The 22,451-nt window shown below is 40.5% G+C and overlaps 1 protein-coding gene and 2 long non-coding RNA genes across 4 annotated transcripts; 2 read left to right on the top strand and 1 right to left on the bottom strand.

The window, feature by feature from the left end:
• The first annotated feature begins 337 nt into the window (after positions 1-337).
• LOC109526757 (uncharacterized) lies at positions 338-2,158 on the top strand. Its single transcript, XR_002170408.1, has 2 exons — positions 338-1,668; positions 1,766-2,158. It is a non-coding gene; the product is annotated as an uncharacterized LOC109526757 (long non-coding RNA).
• Positions 2,159-8,072: 5,914 nt separating this feature from the next.
• Positions 8,073-13,769, top strand: ptger4a (prostaglandin E receptor 4 (subtype EP4) a). 2 transcript variants are annotated; one of them, XM_019888200.1, is made up of 3 exons: positions 8,073-9,088; positions 10,595-10,939; positions 11,018-13,769. In XM_019888200.1, exons 1-3 carry the CDS (start codon positions 8,291-8,293, stop codon positions 11,138-11,140), a joined length of 1,266 nt encoding a protein of 421 aa, XP_019743759.1. In that variant the 5' UTR covers positions 8,073-8,290; the 3' UTR covers positions 11,141-13,769. The 2 variants fall into 2 exon arrangements, with proteins under 2 accessions (XP_019743759.1, XP_019743750.1); XM_019888191.1 differs by having other exon boundaries at positions 8,074-9,088; positions 10,595-13,769.
• Positions 13,681-22,079, bottom strand: LOC109526761 (uncharacterized). The gene is made up of 2 exons (XR_002170409.1): positions 21,768-22,079; positions 13,681-13,725 (listed from the first exon to the last, which is right to left on the bottom strand). It is a non-coding gene; the product is annotated as an uncharacterized LOC109526761 (long non-coding RNA).
• Between the last annotated feature and the right edge of the window lie 372 nt (positions 22,080-22,451).

Here is a 22,451-nt window from a genome sequence, read left to right as displayed (position 1 = left end):
TACTGAGAACTGATAAAGAGGCAAAATGATGTTCCAAAGAACACATTTTCACCATCATCATGGCATAGATCTGATACGTCAATCTTGTTCACATTTTTTTCCTCAATATCTACGCCGTGACTCAGGTGATTATTATTATTATTATTATTATTTTTATTATTTTTTTTGCTTAAACATTGAGAGAAAAGTGAGGCTCCTTGGAACATATACTTGTAAAGAAAAAAATTGTGGGTTGATGACACACTTTCATCATTTAAAAAATGTTTTTTCTTTTTTACATTGACAATATTTCAGTCCAGTTTTTGTTTCACTTTTATGTGTAAGACATTTTAACCTTTTCAGGTACAGCGGTCACTACAGTGGACAGCTTATCAGGTTACCGGTTGTCATTATTAGTGCACGAAAGGGTTAATTGAATCATTACAAGTCCAATTGTTTTAATGGTCTAACTCAGCCTAATGGTATGTTGACTTACAATAATATAAAATACACTTTTTTTTTAGGAATAAAACAGCTATGTTGGAGAAATAATTCAGATCTGATTGATTAGCAGTACCCATATGTTCTGTTTTTGTGTTTATATTGACTTTTTTTTTTTTAAATGGACAAATAATGATGTCTAACGTTGGTTTAACGCATTCACACCCGAATATAGAAAATAAAAAAGGATATTGCATCAAGTGCTAATGGATACAGAAGGCCATCTGCACAAGCTTCATTTAAGCAAAATAAATATGGAAGGAAGCGGATGTTTTTTATCAGTGCGGCTTGGAAAGCAGCCACGTGCTACTGCGAGACATTCGCCTTCGCAGGAAATTGTATTGCCACTTGATATTCCAAGCTGGTTAGAGGTATTAACCAGAGACCGGCACGTGCTTATCACAGCATTTTTTTTTTCTTTTTCGAACGAACATCATGTTCTCTTCATGGGACTTAATGACCACAAACATCACTTGCATGCACTTTTATTGCCATGCAAACACAAACGAAAGCTGCTCATCAGGATTTTTTGGATTGCAAAATGTGCTGAATGGCTACTCGATATTTCATTATTCATCAGGGCTAACGGCTTCATACGTGTCCCTGTAAGCACAGCGCAAATAGCGTTTTTTTTTTTACATTTGTTTTTGTCGGTCTGTTTGATTGCAAGGAGATGAGTGCAGCATTTGTTCCGACAGCGCTACATTGCTCCTTAGGTCAAACGTAATATTCAATAATATCCATATTCGATTTGGATGCTGTCTCCTTTGTTTGTGTGTTCTTTGGAAAACACACTGTGATTTGTATGATTTCTTTATAGGTGCTTCAAAGTTTGTTTTTTTTTTTGTGTGTGTGCATGTGTGTGTGTATACGTGCATTTTCAAGTCGTGTTTCTTGGTAACTTTGTCTATTCCTCCTCAGTGAACAATAATTTCACATCTGCCACTTGTCTTTTAAGAGGCGATCTGGTTGTGGGAGTGATGTTTGTCCACACAAAGTGTGCATGTCCTACTGACACGAAGAAGCAGCACTCCCACTAAATCCAATGACTCACCAGGTGACTGCCCTTGATTGGAATTTCATAATTTAATCGGAATATTTTTAAAAGAGTCCACCTACACCCTTTTTCCAAGAACAGCCAGTCAGAACATTTGGAGATCTTAGGGAACACTGATGACCACATTGAAGGTAAGAATGAAGAAATCATTGCTTTGTGATAACACAGTGTCACATGGTGCTTGTTCATGGTTGACTTTAAGTCTGTTTTTTTTTTTTTTTTTTAAAGCAAGAAGGAGAAAAATCTGCGAATATTTTGTGGTAAGTTGGGGCATTTTTTTTAATCCATCCATTTTATTGTATTGGATTTCATGGCAGTTTGAGATGATATAAACTCTCACGTCACAACAAGGGATTTTTTTTTTTTGACCCATGTAATAGTGTGACAGCCCCCGATTATTAGAAATGTTCGATTAAAATGTACTTTTATTACAAGATTCTCGAATAACTATCTATAAATAATAATATATAATGATGGTTATTATTTTATTATTATTTACTTGTGTGGGCGTGACTGTCTCTTAGAAGGACTTATCTGGGACCCTAAAATATTTGTCAATTTTTGCGAGCATAGATGAGATTGGAAGTATACGTTCAAGCCCCACAAAAGCAAAAAAAAAAAGATTGATACAAACTTCACTTGAATGTTGACAAGCTGGCGAGGATACAGTTCGTTAGATTGGATGCTGGATAACGGACATCAAATAAGTACTGAACAGCACCACAAATTTGACATTAAGATATTAAAAAATAAATAAATAAATAAATTACAACTATGTAAATCAACCAGCATCTTGTAACACCTGTGTCAAACTCAAGGCCCGGGGGCCAGATTTGGCCCGCAACATCATTTTATGTGGTCTGCGAAAGCAAATCAAACATGTCAGGTTCCATGATGCTTGCTAAAATCTCGACCAAAATTTTAAATTTTCATATGAAATAAATAAAAGAGCTATTGGAAGCATTTTCACGTGACCAAATTCCTCATTACAGTAACTTAAACAATAGTTCAGTAAACCGTTATTATTGACTTCTTTATAGTGTTTCAATCATAACGGCCCACCAAGGAAAACAGGAACTAAAATGTGCCCTGCGACAAAAATGAGTTTGACACCCCCGTTGTAACACATTGTATATGCTTCATCATGTGTGCCCCCCCTTCACACACACACACACACACACACACCTGCCTTCATGTTGGTGTCAGTTAAAAAAAAAAAAAAAAAAGGAGTTGAGTGAATAATGAGCACCCATTACAGAGATCACGAGCACTCACACATGCACAGGAACTTGAATATTTACACCGGATGTGTTCTCCACTGACACCATCTTGTGTTGACTCACTGTCCGGCGACATCAGTTGTTGATGATGAACATGAAAAAGCATTTGCAGCAAATCCGGTTTGACGTTTGTCCCATGTCAATCATCTAAGAAAATGATGACGGTGCCGATTCTGATTTTATCTTGACATGGTGTGAAATTATTTGTCAAAACAGTTGGCATAAAAAAAAAAAAATATGCTGCTCTTGCATTTTGTGATGTTGACTGTGCCCACATACAAGTATGTTATCAGCAAATCTACTAAAGCAGAAATAAACATATCGAGTGTGCTAATTATACACTGAACACCAAGTACAGTAGCAACGCTGTTTTTTTCACCTTTCTTTCCAGCCTGTATTTAATACAGAGCGGTGTGTTTTTTTTCATGTTTCATATACTTTGCTGATCATATCGCTCTTGTGTATGATCCAAAAGTACTCCTATACAAGCAACAATTTCCATTTTAGTTCAGACAATTGCTTGAAACCTTTTAGCCATTCTTAAGAGAATTGAAACAATTATTCTTTGTCAGCGGCAGTTTTCGTTTTTTTTTTGTTTTTTTTTGTGAGGCTGACCATCACTCGGAGGCTCTCGTACGCTCGCTTGCTGTCTGATGTGCTTTTTCATGTTTTATTATGGACCAAGTGTTTGTTTGTTTGTACTTCATTGTAATCTATTATCTTGCATTTTCGTTCAATTAAACAGAGTGGCATTGACAACAACAACTCTAAAAATCTAAAATGTTTAATTAGGAAAAAAAATGTACAGTATTTAATTTTCTCAATCATACAGTTATTTTAAATCACACAATTTTTTTTTAGTCATTTTAGAACGATAAAACAGAATAGTTCTGATTCTTTATCCTGGTCACATCATATGTTTCCTTGCCACTTGTTACTAGGCAGATTTCACCGGGCTAAATCACAACAAGCCTCAGCAGCCAATGAGATAAATTGGCACATGACGTCACGCCCATGATACTATTTGATTGGAAGCTGAAATCAGTGAGACGCACACAAAATAACAATTTCAGCGCTGTGTGTTAAACACAAAATACCTATTGGAATATAAATCAAAATTTTTGGTTAGCACTCTAGCTTACCTGCTGGGAAACATAAGAATTGAATTGATAATCCTGTTTAATAAGGAGACATATTATGCATCATTCAGATCAGGAGGGGCCAGGTTATGGAGGGGCTTGTCAGTCAGTCAAAGAACTTTGTGTCGGGTAGGGAACCGGTGAAGCTGTTGGAGATCAAGACATCTGCGTCTCTATTCAAATGCTGTCAGACACTGAAAGTGCCAAAATGAACGTTGCTTACGTGTGCACGTTGCCCTCTGAAAGCCTGGCGGGGAAGTAAGGCTTGTCCGTGCCTGCCCTGGGAGAGAACGTTTTCCTTTTTTTTTTTTTTTTTTTTTAAGAGAACGTTTTACTCTTCGGCTGCATGATGATGATGATGACGACAACGGTGGTGTTTTTTTTTCCCCTCCGTCAAAAACCCCTGCGGCCAAAACATGATCAGGTGATAGAGCGACGGTTCACACTTAGTAGCTTCAAAACCCAAACAAACATGTACACTGTAGAGGAAATGACTCAAAGCGTCACCAAAAAGCGTTAACTGAAGTTTTTGCTCCTGACTGCATGAGTGACTTAACACCTGCATTTTTTTTTAAGCTGAATGTATTATTTCAGTTGAGGCAACAACCCCCCCCCCCCACTGCCACGATACAATGAATTAATTGTACCGCACAGGATTTAAACAAACCGTGATGTTTTCCTTTTCATTCACAAAGTGTTTCACAATACAAAGCATGCCACGGTATAAACGCGTGTCATTGTTGAGTGCTATGGACAGGAACACTGATTGCAACTTTTTTTCTGTTCCCCCCATAACTCTACTAGAAGTGGTACGAACGTGCCGCAGGTTATCTGACTGCCGCACACAAATCCAGGAAAAGTGCATTCTTAAGGGGCCTAATCAGACAAATCTGCTTTCGCGACATTCTGCAGAGGCTCAAAAACGAGACAGACGTATGGTTGCACGCACAGGATTCTGACATCATACGCTATTTTGCCCATACACCCAAGTTATGTAACAATCACGTTAGGAAAAGAAAGAACTTTTTTTTTTTTTTTTGCCAGTTCTCCTGTTCGGAGCCAACACCCAGAGATGGCAAAAGTACTTGAACACTACGCTAGAAGTACTGATCCGTGTGTATAAAAACATCCTGGTCAAAGTAGGGGTGATGATTTGACTCATTTACTTAAATAATTAAAAAAAAAAGTACAGATCTGAAAATGCAGATATCTGTGTTCAAATCTTTAGGGGATCAAAGTAAAGAGACCTTAGAAATAGAGTACAAATACACCCCCCTGGCCACCCCCAAAAAGTCTACCTCAGTAAACAAAGTTTTTGTACTTGCACCTAATGATTTGCCCCCAAATATTTTTCACTTAAAAATTATTGAAACAAAGATTTCTTCTCCCCTCACTCCTGGTTTGACGCTGGCAGCAAAGAACACAACAAATGCGTTTTCCAAGCACGCAGGCTCAATCAGTGCGGTGACGTCAGGGAGTGCCACTCCGAGGCCAACATGTTCTTCTGCAAGCTGCGGGGAAAGATGTGGAAGGCCTCCAGCAGATGACACAAATAGTCAGTCTGCTTTAGTAGCACATTAAGCGGCCATTTAGTTTCAGGGGCACTTAACCTTTTAGTGCCAACTGGACTCTTAAAAGTCCAAGAAGTGATTTCACTCGGTAGTCAGGACAAGTCAGAATTTTGCACCCTCTATTTCATGGACATATAGCGCACATTTGACCCTGACTTTACGGAGCAAATCAAGTGCCATTCATCCGAAACTGAAGGCTGGTATCGAACGCAGAAAATGTAATGCAGCTCTGCTTACCTCGCACTAAAGCAGACACTGGCTAATTTAAACATACCCCCACCATTTTCCACACATGCATTTGTGTGTTTTCATTAGTAAGATCAGACTTCTGTCTCGCGACCCACAAATATGAAGATGAAAGCGGGATTATTGTCTCATATAGGTTGCTGAACCACCTACTTGCAAGATGTTCGTGGAACACCTTCCGTGTTGCTACTGGCCTCTTGGCAGCCTGCCTGACCAATTTTCTTCCTCTCTTTTCATCACTTTTGGTGTGACGTCCTGTTCTTGGCCATATTTTCTCCACTTGATGGTGATTGCCTTCACCATAGAACACCTGGTGTATTTAATGCATAGGAATTTCTTTTGTGCCCTTCTTCTGACTGATACATTTGAAGAATAAGATCCCCATGATGCCGTGAATGCTGGAGCTTGTTTTGATAAGATGTGACCTATAAAAATGTCAGAAAAAGCCTACTAGAACATCTGAACTTGATTCGAGGTTATTCGGAGGCACCTTAAATAGTGGCAGGTGTTTGCTGACTCCCAATTCATTCATTCATTCATTCATTATGAGTTTGGTTAATTCTGAACACTCATCTCCACAGAGGGGTGCACATTTCTGCAGCTTTAGTATCTTATTTGTATTAGCGAAAATATTTTTCTTTCCAGTTTGACCAATTATGGGTCACATAATGGAGAGACAAGTTTTGAAATGATTTTTCATCGTCTCGTTTAGAATACCACAGAAGCCTGGTGCTGCTTGTTGATATGTTAAACGAGAAAGTAGTGTAACAGCCTTGGCATAATGACAGTTTTAGGCCCCGCCCAGGTAAGCAGAGTGACATTGATGGCTGAGGTCGTTTATTTGCGAGTCGATGGGCACGTACGAGAGCGTCAGTCTTCGACGTGCGGTAAATGAGGCGTTTGTGGCTAAAATGACGTCAGGTGAAGTGCCTCATGAATAAAGATACCCAAGACGTCAAATGCATCTCATAATGTAAGACTCACGTAGATCATTCATTCACTCAACTGTGTAGTGCGCTCTGTGTTCCAACAAGTCAAATAGAACTTGAAAGGAACCAAGAGTGTTACTCAGTGGCAGAGTCCAAAGTCAGTCAAGCAGTTCAACTGAACCTTTTGGAGAAAAGTACACCACAAAATGGGTCGCACAAAACGCGTAAAGTGAAGTGTTATCACGCGTGACCTCAGTACTGGGCAAAGCAAACATTGTCGTAAAAGAAGAACTGAATTTACATCGAAATTGGACCTGAACAAAGTGGGGTTGTAATAAACGCCCATTAACTTCTTTTTACACTTGTATGACAGTTACAAATGATAAATTGATACACTGAAAAATAATTTGTAGAAATTGCTGAGGTAAAATTGAGTAAATGGAATACATTTTTTTCCAGAGCACTTAAAACCTGGCAAATATAGTATCACATAGGCATACATACAATAAAAATATTCTGACTTTAATTGTATTATGTATAATTAATTTATATGACTAAATTATTTAATAAAATTCATGTTCATGAGTATGTACAATTTACTTGTAAATAAAATGCTATTCATTCATATTTTTAAAAGCCATGATGTTAGTGTGTTTCTAATTGATTTAGCAATTAATAAAATAAATTGTTACATGTACTAAGTATTCTTGTTTTACAATATGCTGGATTTGTTTTTCCTGTACATTGAGTCAATCAAATCATCAAAACAAATAAATTGAATATATCCGTGTAAAATAAGGAGATTATTTTACTACTGACTTACTCGCACATATATGCACTTGAATTATTTTAACCAATCTAATAAAATAAAAAAATATATAAATAAAAATAAAATTGTAAAATATGTATTGTTAATTGGCGCTTCTTCATTAAAAAAAAATACAACAAATAAATTCACAAAACATCTAACGAGGTAAATGAATTAAAAATAAAATTTGAATTTTTGGCGTGAAATTTCCGAAGAGCAGGTATGTTGACATGAAAGCAATGATTTTATGCTTTCAGCAGCGCTGAGAATACTTTGTGTATTTTCTAATGAATGACCCAAATATGGGAGCGAAAGGAAAATGAATTCAACAATATTACATGACACCTGATATTGTAAATGCTCGATTATGTTTGCATGTACACCGATGAATACACGAAAGGTAATAATTATACTGTACATACTTTATTAGTACAGTTCAATTTAGCGCGATGTCAATATGGAGGGAAAAAAGTGCTCATGTGATGGCTTCCATGGGGTGGGAGGCGTTCCAAAATTTTTGACACGATTACATGTGAGAGAAACCCAAAGTGGGAGGGACTCGAATGTTTGAATGAAGTCACCGCGGCGTGTGAGCCTGACTTCATCTCTCACTCCGGCTGAGGTTCTCACCACGGACGCGCGCCTCTTCTGAAGTTACTTTTTGACTCCTGCTTTGGGACTTTTAATTAAACAATGCCACCGAGGTGTTCTGCCCCCGAGCGGAGTTTCCGGCGCGTGGAGAAAGTTCGTTCATGAGTAACACTGCGGACCGTCCGGAAGATGGAGAGCACGACGAGCGAGCAGTCCGTGACGGGCCGCCCCATGATCCCCACCATCCCGTCCATCATGTTCATCTTCGGGGTGGTGGGCAACGTCATCGCCATCGCGGTGCTGTGCAAGTCTCGCAAGGAGCAGAAGGAGACCACTTTCTACACGCTGGTGTGCGGTCTGGCCGTCACCGACCTCCTGGGCACGCTGCTGGCCAGCCCGGTCACCATCGCCACCTACGTGAAGGGCGCCTGGCCCGGCGGGGAGCCCCTGTGCCAGTACTTCGGCTTCACCCTCATCTTCTTCTCCCTGGCCGGCCTCAGCATCATCTGCGCCATGTCCGTGGAAAGGTACATGGCCATCAACCACGCGTACTTCTACAACGACTACGTGGACCAGAAGCTGGCCGGCTTGACCCTGGTGGCCATCTACGTGTCCAACGCGCTCTTTTGCGCGTTGCCCGTCTTGGGCTTCGGCCGCGTCCAGAAGCAGTACCCGCGGACTTGGTGCTTCCTGGAGTGGCGGAGCAACGAGACGAGCGACGCGGCGTTCAACTTCATGTACGCGGGTTTCAGTTCGGTGCTCATCCTGGCCACGGTGCTGTGCAACGTGCTGGTGTGCGGAGCTCTCATCCGCATGCACCGGCGCTACATGCGAAGGACGTCGCTGGGTACCGACCTGACTCGCGGCAGCGTGGACTCGCGCAAGAGGGGCCGAAGTTTCGGCCGCCTGGCCGGTGCCGAGATCCAGATGGTCATCCTGCTCATCGGCACCTCGGCAGTCGTGCTCATTTGCTCCATTCCGCTTGTTGTGAGTTGGCGTCCTGCGCCTTTACGCACATTTTTACGCAGCGTCCTCGAGCGAATGCGTTGGGTTCGTCTGGAACATACGAACACGACGATGACGTATTCGAAGGATTTAGATTCTGTTGTATGAGTGGCAACAGCGTAGCTGTGTTGTATTCGGCCATCTTATGGAAGAGCATTTCATGCTTTTCTTTATGTCCTGGCGTAGATTTATAGATGAACATAGATATGCTGTATTAGTTGATAAACAGACAACTAAGAGTGGATAGTTTCCCGCGCCACTCCTGATGATCTCTCATGACTGCTTTACCATGGCAACCGGTCAATTGCAAATATTCTGGAAATAACACAAATCTAGACACTTTTGGTAGTTGGAGTGCATCATATTTCATCATATTTCCTATATCGCCGTAATCTGATGCCATAGAAAGTTATTCAAATGATTCGTCAGCATATTATGTATTTACTACAAATCATATTTCTTTGCTTATGTATATACAGTATGTCAAGCAACAGAATAACAGCTTTGTAGCCATTTACGTTTGGTTTCAACCTTTCAACCGCACAAAATAATTGAAAGATTGCTTTTGAGCAAAGGCACCTCACCTGTAAAGTCCTGAATAGTAGGAATCGAATATTGGCTTGTTCAGTTCTGAACAACAACAAGTTGGTTTCCGGTGATGGTAAACATGATGTTCTACTTTTAACAATGCTACTGCGGTTGAAGTCAAATGAAGATACGTTTCCTGTTCTTACTTTGAACTTCCCGTTGTCAAGCATCGTGTAATTTTATTGTGGTCACCCCACAATTTGTTTCTCGGCCAAGCTTGTCGCTGGTCTTTCGATACGAAGAACAAAAAGTCACCAATAAATTGTCTTCATGATACAAGGGAAATAAAACCACCGATTGCCCTCATATGCTGCAATGTAGATTCATTTTTGCCCAGATTTTTTTTTTGTCTTAGTCAAGTGGAGAAAATATGCCCCCGCCCCCAAAAAAAAATAAAAAATAAATAAAGAGTTGGGTGAACTCAAAATTTCAAGGCAACAAAACTACGATTACATTTTAAGTTTGGGAATTCCATGACATTTTTAAAAAAGTTTTTCGTTGTGAAAATGAAACAGGCAAGAAAATGATTTTGAAAGCAGCTTTGTAAAAAAAATCTGATCTGTTTGTTTGTTCGCATTCATTTCACAAATGAAGAGCCACTGGAAGATAAAAAGTAACATGCTTTTATTTAACCGCCCTGCCCTCTTGCATTCTTGCTCCACTTGGCACTCATGCATTGTCAGTGCTGAATTAGGCATATAATGACGCCAAAAGTTTATTTACACCCATGATTTCAGCGAGTAGATCAGCACTTTTAAGAACACATCTTTTCCAATTTTTAAAATGAAAATGCTGCTTTTTTTTCCATTAGATTGCCATCTACTGGTAGGGCAGTGTCGCACTTTCTTTCTTTGGTTTCCCAGTGTTTTGAAATGTCTTTTCTTCGTTCTCTATTTGTAGGCCCAGGTGTTTCTGAACCAGCTCTACAAGACGCCGGTTGAACTGCGCTTGGACAAAAACCCGGATCTCACGGCCATTCGTTTTGCCTCCTTCAACCCCATCCTCGACCCCTGGATTTACATCCTGCTACGCAAAGCCGTTTTCCGCCAGCTAGTAGAGAACATCAAATGTCTCTTCTGCAAAATGGGTGCCAGGAGCCAGAAGACGAGCGACAACGGGAGCTTACGCTGCATGGACGCCGCGCCCCGTCCGACCTCCTCGGCCGTCTCCAAGAGGGACTCGCACTCGCTGGTGTCCGGTGACCTTCCTAATATAAGCTCCCAGACTTTCTTGTGCAACTCACAGGTAAGGGACGCACAGGCAATGAGCTGCCGTGCCAATCACAAAGCGGAAAGTCTCTCATGGGCTTCATCGTGCGAGCAGGGTAACGTGGCCCAAAGGACTGAGGGGGGCACTGTGATTATGGGCCCCCAGACTTCGCCAGCTAAGGACCCCGGGCTACAGGTGTCACTCAGCTCTGCAACCATGGAGGAAAAATGCATCTGACCTTGCACTGACTTCGAAATGGAGCACATGTGGAAGGAAGAAACGAGTCATATCTCACAGGCAATCAGTCAGGAAAAATAATGCAAACAATGAAGAGTTTAGCACTGTTGCCTCACAGCAAGGTCTGGAATGCTGAATTTCCAAGTATTTGAAAGAGTCTCCCGTAAATGGTTAAAGCAACTCCAAAACTTGTGTAAAATCACATGAGCTACAAAGTGAATTTCATGACAATGAAACATAACAGGATCGGCTGACAAAAAGGGAAAATCAGTTTTATTTGTCCGTCCATGTGTTTGCTAGCAGCTACTTCCTGGTTCAGATGTTAGCATTGGACTAACATGACTCTCCTATTTGAAATCCGGGATTATTATTATTTTTTTTCTAAAGCAGAGGTTGAATGGTTCTGTTGTGGATCAGTGGCAAAAAAAGGGAAAATCATATATGCTTGTTTGTCCCTCTATTTGTCAGCGAGCAGCTAGCTCCTGGTTGAGATGTTAGCAAGAGAAGTAGCCTACCATTTTAATTTTCGGGGAGGAGGAACAGTTTCTTTTTGTCAAAAAGACAAAGTAAATCCCTCGAACTAAAAATTGTGACGCATTGTAGTTTTGTTTGTCTGTCTTGTCTAAAATTAGCTCCGTGCTACTTCATTAGGATTGGCGACGAAAACAGTTCCATCATAACTCAAATGGTAAAAACTAAAATAAACATTCCTTAATGAAAAGGGATTTTTTTTTAAATTGTGTGCGTATATGTGCAAGTGCTTTGTGACATTTGTCTGACAAAAAAATGAAAAGAAAACTCATAAAATCCCATCCATCCATTACATATAGCAATTAGCCTCGTTAGCATAGCAGGTGAGCTGTAGGCTATCGCCATTGACTTTGGGCAAAAGTCTGACTAATTGCCAGCAGACTGCAGGGCACATATAAAAGTTCCCAAAATCAATCACAAGGAGCAACTATTTAGTCCATTAAGCTTGTTTTTGGAATGTGGGAGGAGACAAGATTCAAACCTCAAACTCCCGCACTGTGAGGCAGCCATGCTAACCACGAGTGCGCTGTGCTGCTTGTAGAGTGCAATATTTGTTTGTCCATCAACGTTTCTGCTAGCTGTATCCACTTATTGGTCACCAGGGCGGAGTGAACAGAAATCCACACAAGTTTCCTGGAATCAGGGTGTGTGCTTATTGCATAATCTTGATTATTAACTAACAAACAATGACCAAAACTATACCTTTCCATTAGCCTTTGATGAAATAACTCTTATTTGCCTCTCAGCTACCTCCGCTTTTGTTTTTGGGTGTAAATTTGATTTTATTCCAACAGAAATGACCCACTTCTTTGTGACTCAAGCAATGGGAAAAGACACCCATTCTATTTTTGGGCCACCTTGTGACAATCATTTTTGGACAGCTTTTTAAGTTGAACTAGCTGAGGTCAGAATGTCAAAATAACAGCTGGGACCAGCTGATTCATGAATTTGTGGGCAGCAGCAGTGAATGTGATCCTGCTGGTAGCTGTCTTTGTTTTGGATTCTATTGTACAGCCCCCCCCCTTTTTTTTTTGTTATTTCAGCCCCATGACTAATGTGCAGTGTGCAGTTTTATTTTTGTGGTGAATGGCAACTGTTCCTTTTTTTGTCTGTACTGGAATCCACACGAACATTTCATCTCAAATATCTGAAGAAGGTACAAAAGATTCCAGTTTGTGATATCTAATTATTTACATGTGACTGCCGGGAATATTTTTTCCACGTGTGGCGTGTTTATGCTTAGCGTTGAGTTTTCGAGGGTTTTTATCACGTTTGTGATGGATGTGTGAGTCGAGATGGACGATGTGGTGACAGATGTTGTTTTGAATTAAATTTGCTCGCCAATCCCAACTACAAAGGCAACGATACGCTTCAGCATTCCTGAAAATCTGAAGTTCATCGACAAATGTTGCAATTCAGATCCGACCGACATTATTTGGGCTAGCTGCGAAGTACTTTTCATTCATACTTAAAACTGTTCTTAATGAATTGCCCTACTTGCACACTTCACCTTGCGTGTTCTAAGGACACCAAAAAAACTGCAATATTTGACTGTGCGTGTACAGCAGGTGCATGGGGAAAAAAAAAGGGTCAAACAAGAACTTCAGATTCACACTAGAGCAGCCCAGGTGTACTTTTGATTTATTTATCATACATACAGGCCAATTGTAATGTTGTACAATGTGATTTGATTGACATTCACCATCTACCATGTAACCAAGTTACTTTGTCACTTATACTCTTTTAACTCTGTAATTGTGAACAAACAGATGCCTTTGCAAAGATGTTCATAGTCATACCTGTTATGTTTGTACAGAATATGAATATTTGTTCCCTCATTTCACATGTTTTTTTGTAACATGCTTTTAAATCAGTACCATTGTAATGCAGAAGGATGTGATGAATTACTGCAGTCTTGTTATCATGTGAGTTGCGCCAGACATATGGCACATCTGTCTTCGTATAGTGTCAACATAAGAGGACGGCTAAAGTTTCTCACATGACTTTTTCCTGCTTTATGAGCTCAACTCCAAGCTTTCATCCAAAGGACGACCCTGACAAGAGCAACAAAAACATATTTAGGATTAAGATCCACAAATAAACCAACAGGCCAATCGTCGCTCATTACAACCCATGCCTGATGCGTCACACATATAAGACGCAGGCAGAGGGCGACGATTAGAAACGGCTGTAAGACGTCTGAGGGGAAGTTTCTACGCTGGAATAATAAACAGAGTGGAAAGCTCAACGGCCTTGCAATTAAACTTAAACAAGCAATGATTTGGCTTTAAAAAAAAAATAGAATAAAAATCCCACAGAGTCTGGGAAGACATCACATAAGCTAAATGAAAGCGCCATGTTGGGATGTAAAAGGAGGAAGACACAATGTCTCCCTCCATTTCTGGGTAATTGGATCTGTTTTCATTTAATTCTGGAACCGAATGGGCGTGTGCTTAGCGTCTGTGCGAGCAGGTGTGACTTGGCATACGCTGTCAACACCCGTCGGCACAGTTTGACCACATTAGCTTGAAATTTGCATGGATCCAGCTATTAGTATGCCGATTGCCACACGAAACAAGCTCAAGAGATGCACGACAAGACGGGGAAACGGGTAAGTGAAGATGTGGGTGATTCTGTCACTGGACGTTGACAAACTGCAGAGCACACCTGCAACTTCGACTTATCTGCCGAATGCGCCTGTGAGCAGATGCGATATAAAACACAGACCAGGAAACAAGACAGAGCTGATGCAGGAAGTGATAAGTGTCTTTTGGACGACGTATTAAAGACATCAAATGAGACACATTCGTGAAATGTGTCGTGAAAGTTAAAAAATAATATTCGGATAGATGTATAATACGGTGGACCAGCGGTTAGCCCGTCGACCTCACAGTGCAGAGGTCGTGGCTTTGATCCCGGCTCCGGCCTTCCTTTGCGGAGATTGCATGTCCCTGTGCCTGCGTGGGTTTTCTCTGGGTATTCTGGTTTCCTCCCACATTCCAAAAACATGCGTGGCAGGCTGATTGAACACTCAAAATTGTCCCAAGGTGTGAGTGTGAGCGCGGATGGTTGTCCGTCTCTGTGTGCCTTGCGATTGGCTGGCAACCGGTTCAGAGTGTCCCCTGCCTACTGCTGGGATAGGCTCCAGCACCCCCTGCGACCTGTGTGAGGATAAACGGATTGGAAAATGGATGGATGGATGGATAGTTTAGAAAATTAGATGCAATGCTAGAGGGGCTTAACGACCGCCCCCATAGCCACGGGTTCACGCCCTCCATCCCTGCCCTGCCCACCCCTTTGTCATTTTACAGAGCAAAAGAAAAAAAAACTTGAAGATGTGGCTTTCTCAACCTTGGACGGCAACAGTATTACTGTATATTATCATCAGGCAATTGCATTTTTTGTTTTCTTTAATGGTGCATTATAGGTCAAGTCATTTGTCTTTGACAAAAAGAAAGCCTCACAGGAAAGACAGGATTTGTAAAGTCAAGCTGACAGCGACAACAAAGGAAGACAAAACAGTGAGATTAGTAACAAAAATGTCCAACTTTTAAGATGCTATTTATTTGATCCAAAAGATATGAGCACAGTTCATCATGGTCTGATCTTTCATCGTGGGCTGAGCGTCAGTCAACCCATGATAAAAGATCAGATGAGCGAGAGTGTAGCTGCAGGGCAAGGAATTCGTCACGCTCCTGACTGTGAAATCCTCACAAACATACACTGTGTGGAGAGATAGTTGTTTGCAAAGGTTTCAAAGCAGTGTCATGTTTGCCATTAAATTCCCATGCATTAAATCAGGAGCTTATGTAACCCTCTGGAAAGTTAAAAAAAAAAAACAAGTGTCCTCATGACAGAAACCCCGGGAGACAGAAGTATCGTTAGGTTCCTAGTTTTTGTCGTCGGGTGGTGAACAGTTCTCAGTATGCCGCTTGATGGTGTTGAACTCGAGCCTGTTGTGTTGGAGTACTGGTGCGAGGGTGGACGATAAGTTTGTCATGTCTTAAGTAGGCAGTTTCCCCTCTGTCACGTGCAGCTTTTAATTTTGGGAGGAGCTCTTTTCTTTTTTGTCGTACGGTATCTGTAAAGTCTTCGTTGATGTAGATGTTGGAGCCTTTTAAGTATTTTGCTTTTTGTAGGATCCTTGTTCTGTCCTTGTATTTTTGAAATTTCACCAGAACTGGCCTTGGTCGAGGTCTTCCAGGTTCATGTCTTCCTGTGCGGTGAGCTCTCTCCACCTCAATTTGTCCCTGTAACAGCAGCTTTTCCTTGAGGATTTTTTGAACTTTTTCCTCTGTTTCAGTCCACGTTTCTCCCGGTGTTTCCTCAATTCCATCAATTACCAAGTTGTTTCTTCTTGACTGTCCTTCCAAGTAGTCCATCTTGTCTGTTAATGCTAGCATGCCGTCGCATATTTTGTAGATTTCTGCTTGCATGTCTTTGGAATGGCCAGTTTTGCCGATTAGATTTTTTTTCATGTCGTCTACCTCTTTTTGGGTAAAGTTGATGCTGGTTTTTATTTCTTGGACTTCCCTGGTAAAAGTGTCAAGTCGTGAGTTTGTTGAGTCGATTATCATCTTGACAAATCCTTTGAAATTTTCCTGTTGTTGTTGCAAGAGCGCAGTAAAAAGCTCTTTTTGTTGCTGGAGTAATTCGTTTACTTGAGTGAGGGTCAGGAAGTCCTCATCCTGCTTTGTGTCTTGCTTCTGTTTGGGTGGCATTTTGTCGGGTCTCGTTGCTAGCCGGTTGTATGCTAGTTTCAGAAATTACTGATACATGTTAAACAGTGAACTGTTAGCTTGCTAACCGGAACTAAAATCGATTGATTTTGCCAAGTGAAGGATAAAATGCCGACATGAGCCAAAAATGGTAATTCATAAAAACATGAGCTTTTTTTTAAAAGTTTTTTTTACTACTACTACTACTACTACTAATAATAATAATAATAATAATAATAATCATAATAATACAAATAATAACAACAAACTGGTTTTATATAAGCAGGGCAGATTTATTTATATGGCACATTTAACACACAAGGTAACTCAATGTGCTTCACATTTTTAATAAAAGTACGACATTTAAAAACAAAGTAAAGAAATAAAAATTATCTTTCCAAAATGACTAAAAAGCACCAAAGCCTACTGTGGAAGAATTTTTTTTTTTTTAATTTTAAAAATAGTGTGAATCATAGGTAGGGGTGAAAAGCAGAGTTTAAATATGGATTTGGGGCTCACATTAGTTGGACCGCTGATTCCACGGCAAAATGCTGATTTCCTATGTTTGTTTTGAACTCTAGGTATAAGGCTGTTTATATTTTGAGCTTTTCTACAAATGGAAAGACACAATGGCACACAAAGTAAGCCATTTCCAGTTTTGGCTGTCATGCCTGCACTCAACACATATTTAAAGTGCACATTGACCTCTTTCAGTGGCTGTTTTCAAAAACGTCTACTCTGTGATCTGTTTTTGCATTTTTAAGTGTCTCGACAGAAAGTCACATGCGCGCACATTACTGGAAGCCAAGAAGCGTTTCCCAGCTTGCTGCATTTTCTCTGCCAATGTAACTTAATGATTCTTGGCCTACAGTGATGATTTTAATAAACCATCCCAGGATATCATATGTCCATCCATCATGGTCCAAACAATCATTAGTGCCTGTGATCACCTTCCACGCCAACTTCACCCCCATTATGTCTCTGGGATACTTGTTAATCATCATTTATACTCCAAAACTGGTTTGGAGCATCTCCATCACGATGAGCTATCGTATTACCCCACCCCGCTGTGAGGTTTCCTGACAACTGTGGAGATTTTAACTGCAGTCAGCGTGCTGTGTTTTAAGATGTCACTACGATGAGTTACCACTTGCTGAGACAACAAATCATTTTATTGTCGATGAGTAGGAAAGGCAAAGTACTTGTGAACTACAAATGAAACAATGTGTAAGGTCTTTTAGACATGATTCGTACACATGATGTGATATAACTTGTGGTCATGCATTTGTCAGCTGTCATCGAGTGGTTAAGGACGGGGTCCAGGTTTCATACCCCTGACCAGCACAGGCATTCATTGTGCTGCCGTAGCCTCCTAATATTTAACTTGGCAGAGTTTGGATTTAGTATGAATTGATAATTTGCCTCCCTCATCTTTTTTCATTTTCAAATTTTTTTGAAAACACTCCAGAGCGCCACTAGATGGCGCTAAAGAGCTGATGGCGGCTCTTGAGCCGCGGGTTGCCGACCCCCGGGTTAGGGTTAGTGTTAGGGTTAGGGATTAGAGTTAGGGGTTAGTGTTAGGGTTAGGTTTAGGAATTAGGGTTATGGTTAGGGGTTAGGATTAGGGTGTAGGGTAAGGGTTAGGGGTTAGGGTTAGAGTTAGGGGGGAATGGTCAGGGTTAGGGGTAGAGGGTTAGGGTTAGGGTAAGGGTCAGGGTTAGGGGTTAGGTGTTAGGGGTTAGGGCTTAGGGTTTAGTGTTAGGTGTTAAGGGTTAGGATTAGGGGTTAGGGTTTAGGGTTAGGGGTTATGGTTAGGGGTTGGGTTTGGGGTTGGGATTAGGGGTTAGGGTTTAGGATTAGGTGTTAGGGTTAGGGTTTAGGATTCGGGGTTAGGGTTAGGGTTTGGGGCAGTGGTTCTTAACCTGGGTACGATCGAAACATAGGGGCTCGGTGAATCAGTCTCAGGGGTTCGATGGAGCCTCTGCCATGGAGGTTAAGATACACCTGACTCAAAATGTTAATTAGTTATGGTTAGGGTTAGGGTTAGAGTTAGGGGTTAAGGTTGGACTTAGAGTTGGAGTTAGGTTTAGGTTAGGGTTAGGGGTTACAGTTAGGGGTTAGAGGTTAGGCATAGAGTTAGGGTTAGGAGTAGGTTTAGGGGTTAGGGGTTACGGTTAGGTTAGGGTTGGGGTTTGGGTTTCAAGATAGGGGTCTTGGCTTTGGGTTTCGAAGCCTTAACCCCAAACCCTCACCCGTAATCCTAACCACCCCCAACCTAACCCCTTAACCCTAACCCTGAAACCCAAAGCCCAAATGCTCACACTAACCCTGAACGCCTACCCTAACCCCTCAACCTAACCTGCTAACCCTAACCCTAACCCATAACCCCACATCCTAAACCTAACTCCTAACATTAACCCTTAACCCTAATCCTAAACTTTCACCATAACTCTAACTCCCTACAATTAAACTCTAACCCTAACTCCTTAAACCCTACCCCTGACCCTAACCCCTAACCCTAACCCCCGAATCCTAACACCTAACCCGAACCCCTCACCCCTAACCATGACCTAAACCTAATGACTCACCCTAGTTTGAAACCCTAGCCCTAGTTTGAATCTCTAATTTGAAACCCTAATCCCTATTACATAGATGATCAAAATTGCAATATTTAGCAAGCGAGGCATAGCATAGCTGAAAAAGTTTATTAAATGCAAAGATAAATGTGAATTGCACCTAAAACGATTACATGAAAATATAAGTTTTAATATTGCATGCATTTAGTGGTGAGCCATCAGAACATTGAATCAGAAATGCACTACCAAAACATGGTTGAATCTGGGCTCACTTTGGTAGCCAAGGTAAACAACATTAAAAGGCCATATAATCTCTGTTTAAAGTAATCCCAATTGCTACCCAAACCACTTCCTTAATGGTGGTGCATTTTTGGTGGATCTGAATCCATTATTGTCAAAACACTGGAAAGATGCATTCAATTAATCATAATTTCCATTTATGTATTTCAACGCTCAGGTTTCTTCCGCTTGCTACTCCTCACCACTAATTGTCGTTGGCGTGGATCAACATGGATTGTCAAGTGATTTTGTAGAGAACAAGCACACTTGCCCACACACACCCTATCAAATGTCACTGCCAGAGATGCACACATGTGAGGACGTGCAGACGCGCAGCGACTGCTGGTGCACCCGTGGCTCAGAAGGCAAAAAAGCGCATCAGAAGCTGGTGCCACTCCAAAATTCTTACACAAGCTCCAACAGGATTTGCCAGCAAAGCCAGAGTGACTCATGCACAAGAGGGCTTGGCTAAAAAGTGATCATGATCTCCTTGAGATAACATCAGAAACACGACACAAGGAGTTAAAATCAATCACAGAATATTTTGCTGGCAGGGGAATGTTATCCTCAGAATATTGTTGTTTATCTATCGTGGATATAAATCATTTACACACCCTATCGGGTTTCAAAGTAGGGTTAGTGAGGGCTTCAAAGTAGAGTTGAGGTTTCAAAGTCGGGATTTAAACTAAGATTCGGGTTTCAAACTTGGTTTGGCTTTTACAGTCGGGCTTCAAAGTATAGTTTTAAAGTCTAATGTGGTTTTCAAAGTAGGGCTTCAAATTAGGGTTGAAAGTAGGGTTAGGGTTAGAAATAAATCCAGGCATCAATTTTCTCTTGAATGCCGGGTTTATTATTATTTCTTCCTTCACGGACTGCTCAAGGCGACATAACACATCAATAAGTATTCCGTCAAGTATCATAAGGATATCATAAATCTCATAATATTCTTTGAATATATCACAAAAGACCGCTTCAGTTTAATAAATATTGGATCACCCAGGCGAACAGAAGACTTATTGCTTTGGAAAAAATCAACCCTTGAAGTTCATATCGCCCAGTTTAATTAGATAAGCAGGAGGCAACAGGAAGTTCACACTGAAAGCTGGAAGAGGGAGATAAAACAAATAGTTAAAAAGATACTGTTACGGAAACCTCTGCTCAATTTCAGCCTGAGTGAATGGAGGATACCAGACTGTTTGGTGTTTTTCCCATTTTGAACTTTTCATCTCATCCTATTGTGCGTTGAGCACAGGAAGAAAACATTGCATTGATTTGCTCCGTTTCTTGGGTCCCAAGAACAATAATAGAAGGAATATAAATGACTATTTAAGATAACATTGACCGGTCTTAGTCCCTCAATGGGCGAATTTGCAAATACCATGGGAAATAAATACACAAAACCAGCTATGGTCATTTAAAAAAAAAAAAAAAAGTGTTTATTGTATTACCTTAAAAATCTTAAATGGTTTAATGATACAAATATATTTGTTTTGATAAATTTTCCTCCCCTGTTTTTGGCCTGATAAACATGATGATAAGCTTACCTAAAGGCAATGGAAATCAATGTAATGCAGCTTACCTTAATGTAGCTTAATGTAGTGTGACATAGTGTACAAAGTAGCTTAATATAATGTATATGTATTTTAACATAATGTGGCGTAATGTTATGTAGCTTCAAACAGCATAGTTTTAACATAATGTATCATAACGTCAGGTAACACAAGGTAAAGTAGCGTAAAGTACTGTATCGCAAATGTAGTGTAATCTAATGTAGCATAAAGTAAAGTAGCGCAGTGTACATATGTAGCATAACATCATGTAGTGTAATGTAATTTACTCATGTCGTGTAATGTCATGTAGCCCAACATTATGTAGCAGAATGTAATGTAGCGAAACTTAATTTTGTATTATGTAATGTAGCATAACATAATGTGGAGTCATAAAGTAGCGCAACAGAAGGTAGCATAATGCAATGTACTGCAAAGTAATGTAGCATAAAGAGGTGTAGCATAACATGATGTAGCACATTGTGATACGATGTGATGTGATTGAGTGTAACGTAACGTAGCATAATGTAAGGTAGCGTAATGGGAGCTAGCGTCACGGAAGCAAGCATAATACAATACTGTATGTCATAACACAAGGTAACGTAACATAAGGTGATGTGAACTGGAAGAACGAAATCCAAGACACAAATAAAGTCCTGAAAACCCCAACAAACCAAAGAAACAAACAAACAAAAATCCATGACAGAAGGACAAAACAACAACCGGACCAAGACTGACAGAAACCAGGGAACGAAGTACAAGTAAACTGACGAGACAACATGGACCAACTGGACAAAGGGTTGAGGCAGCTCATTGGTTGACGATGACAAGAACAGGTGGAAACAAAACCAAACAAGGAAGCCCAAAGCCACATAAGGAAACAAAACTATATAAACAAAACCGGAATCATGACAGTCCTCCTTGGTCTTGTCAACTAAATCCGTCTTTCACTTTGAATGGAATATGATTATCTTACCAGAACATGATTGGACCACAATCGTGGACCTCTGGGAGATGACCGTCACTGTGTTTCTTTGTGTGTCCCGCTGCAAGCATTAACTTCCTCTTCATTTCCTCCTGCGCATCCATTGTGACCTAAAAACTCTCTAGCATGTTTGTTTTCAAACATTTTTTTTCCACTGGATCTTCAGTGTTGAGGAACTGAAGCATTGTTGTTCCACAGATTTCCGTCCGTGCTGATAAACATTCTGCAGCTTTTGGGAGACCCGGGTCAGGCTTTAAAGCAGGGGTGTCCAGTTCGATCTTGGCGCCAATTGTGAAACAATTGTTTTTTAATTTTTTTTGGGGGTGGGGGGGGGGGTTGGAAAGTTGAAACAAAATGTTGAAGTTAAAGATATTACACTATTATACTACATCTTTTAAAATGTAAAATATATTGAACTTTTTTTGTATTAAAAAAGGAAGACGATATAACACTAAATGAAGAAAATAATAAAATGTAATATGCTGTTTTGAAACTTATTTTTAGACACTCATGTATTAAGCAATAACTGCAAAAGTTGAAATATAGGCGAAGACGGTAAGATACACCAGTATGGCATTTAAGAATAGTAAATGTCACTTTAATAAAAAGAAAATAGAAAGCGCTAATAGAGTAACATGTGTGTTTATGTTTGACCCTGGAAAATTACGAGACAAT

Source organism: Hippocampus comes, unplaced genomic scaffold, assembly GCF_001891065.2.
Source record: "Hippocampus comes isolate QL1 unplaced genomic scaffold, H_comes_QL1_v1.1 scaffold155, whole genome shotgun sequence".
Lineage (NCBI taxonomy): Eukaryota > Metazoa > Chordata > Actinopteri > Syngnathiformes > Syngnathidae > Hippocampus > Hippocampus comes.
The sequence above is the reverse complement of the archived record's forward strand: the minus strand, read 5'-3'. Positions and strand labels throughout refer to the sequence as shown.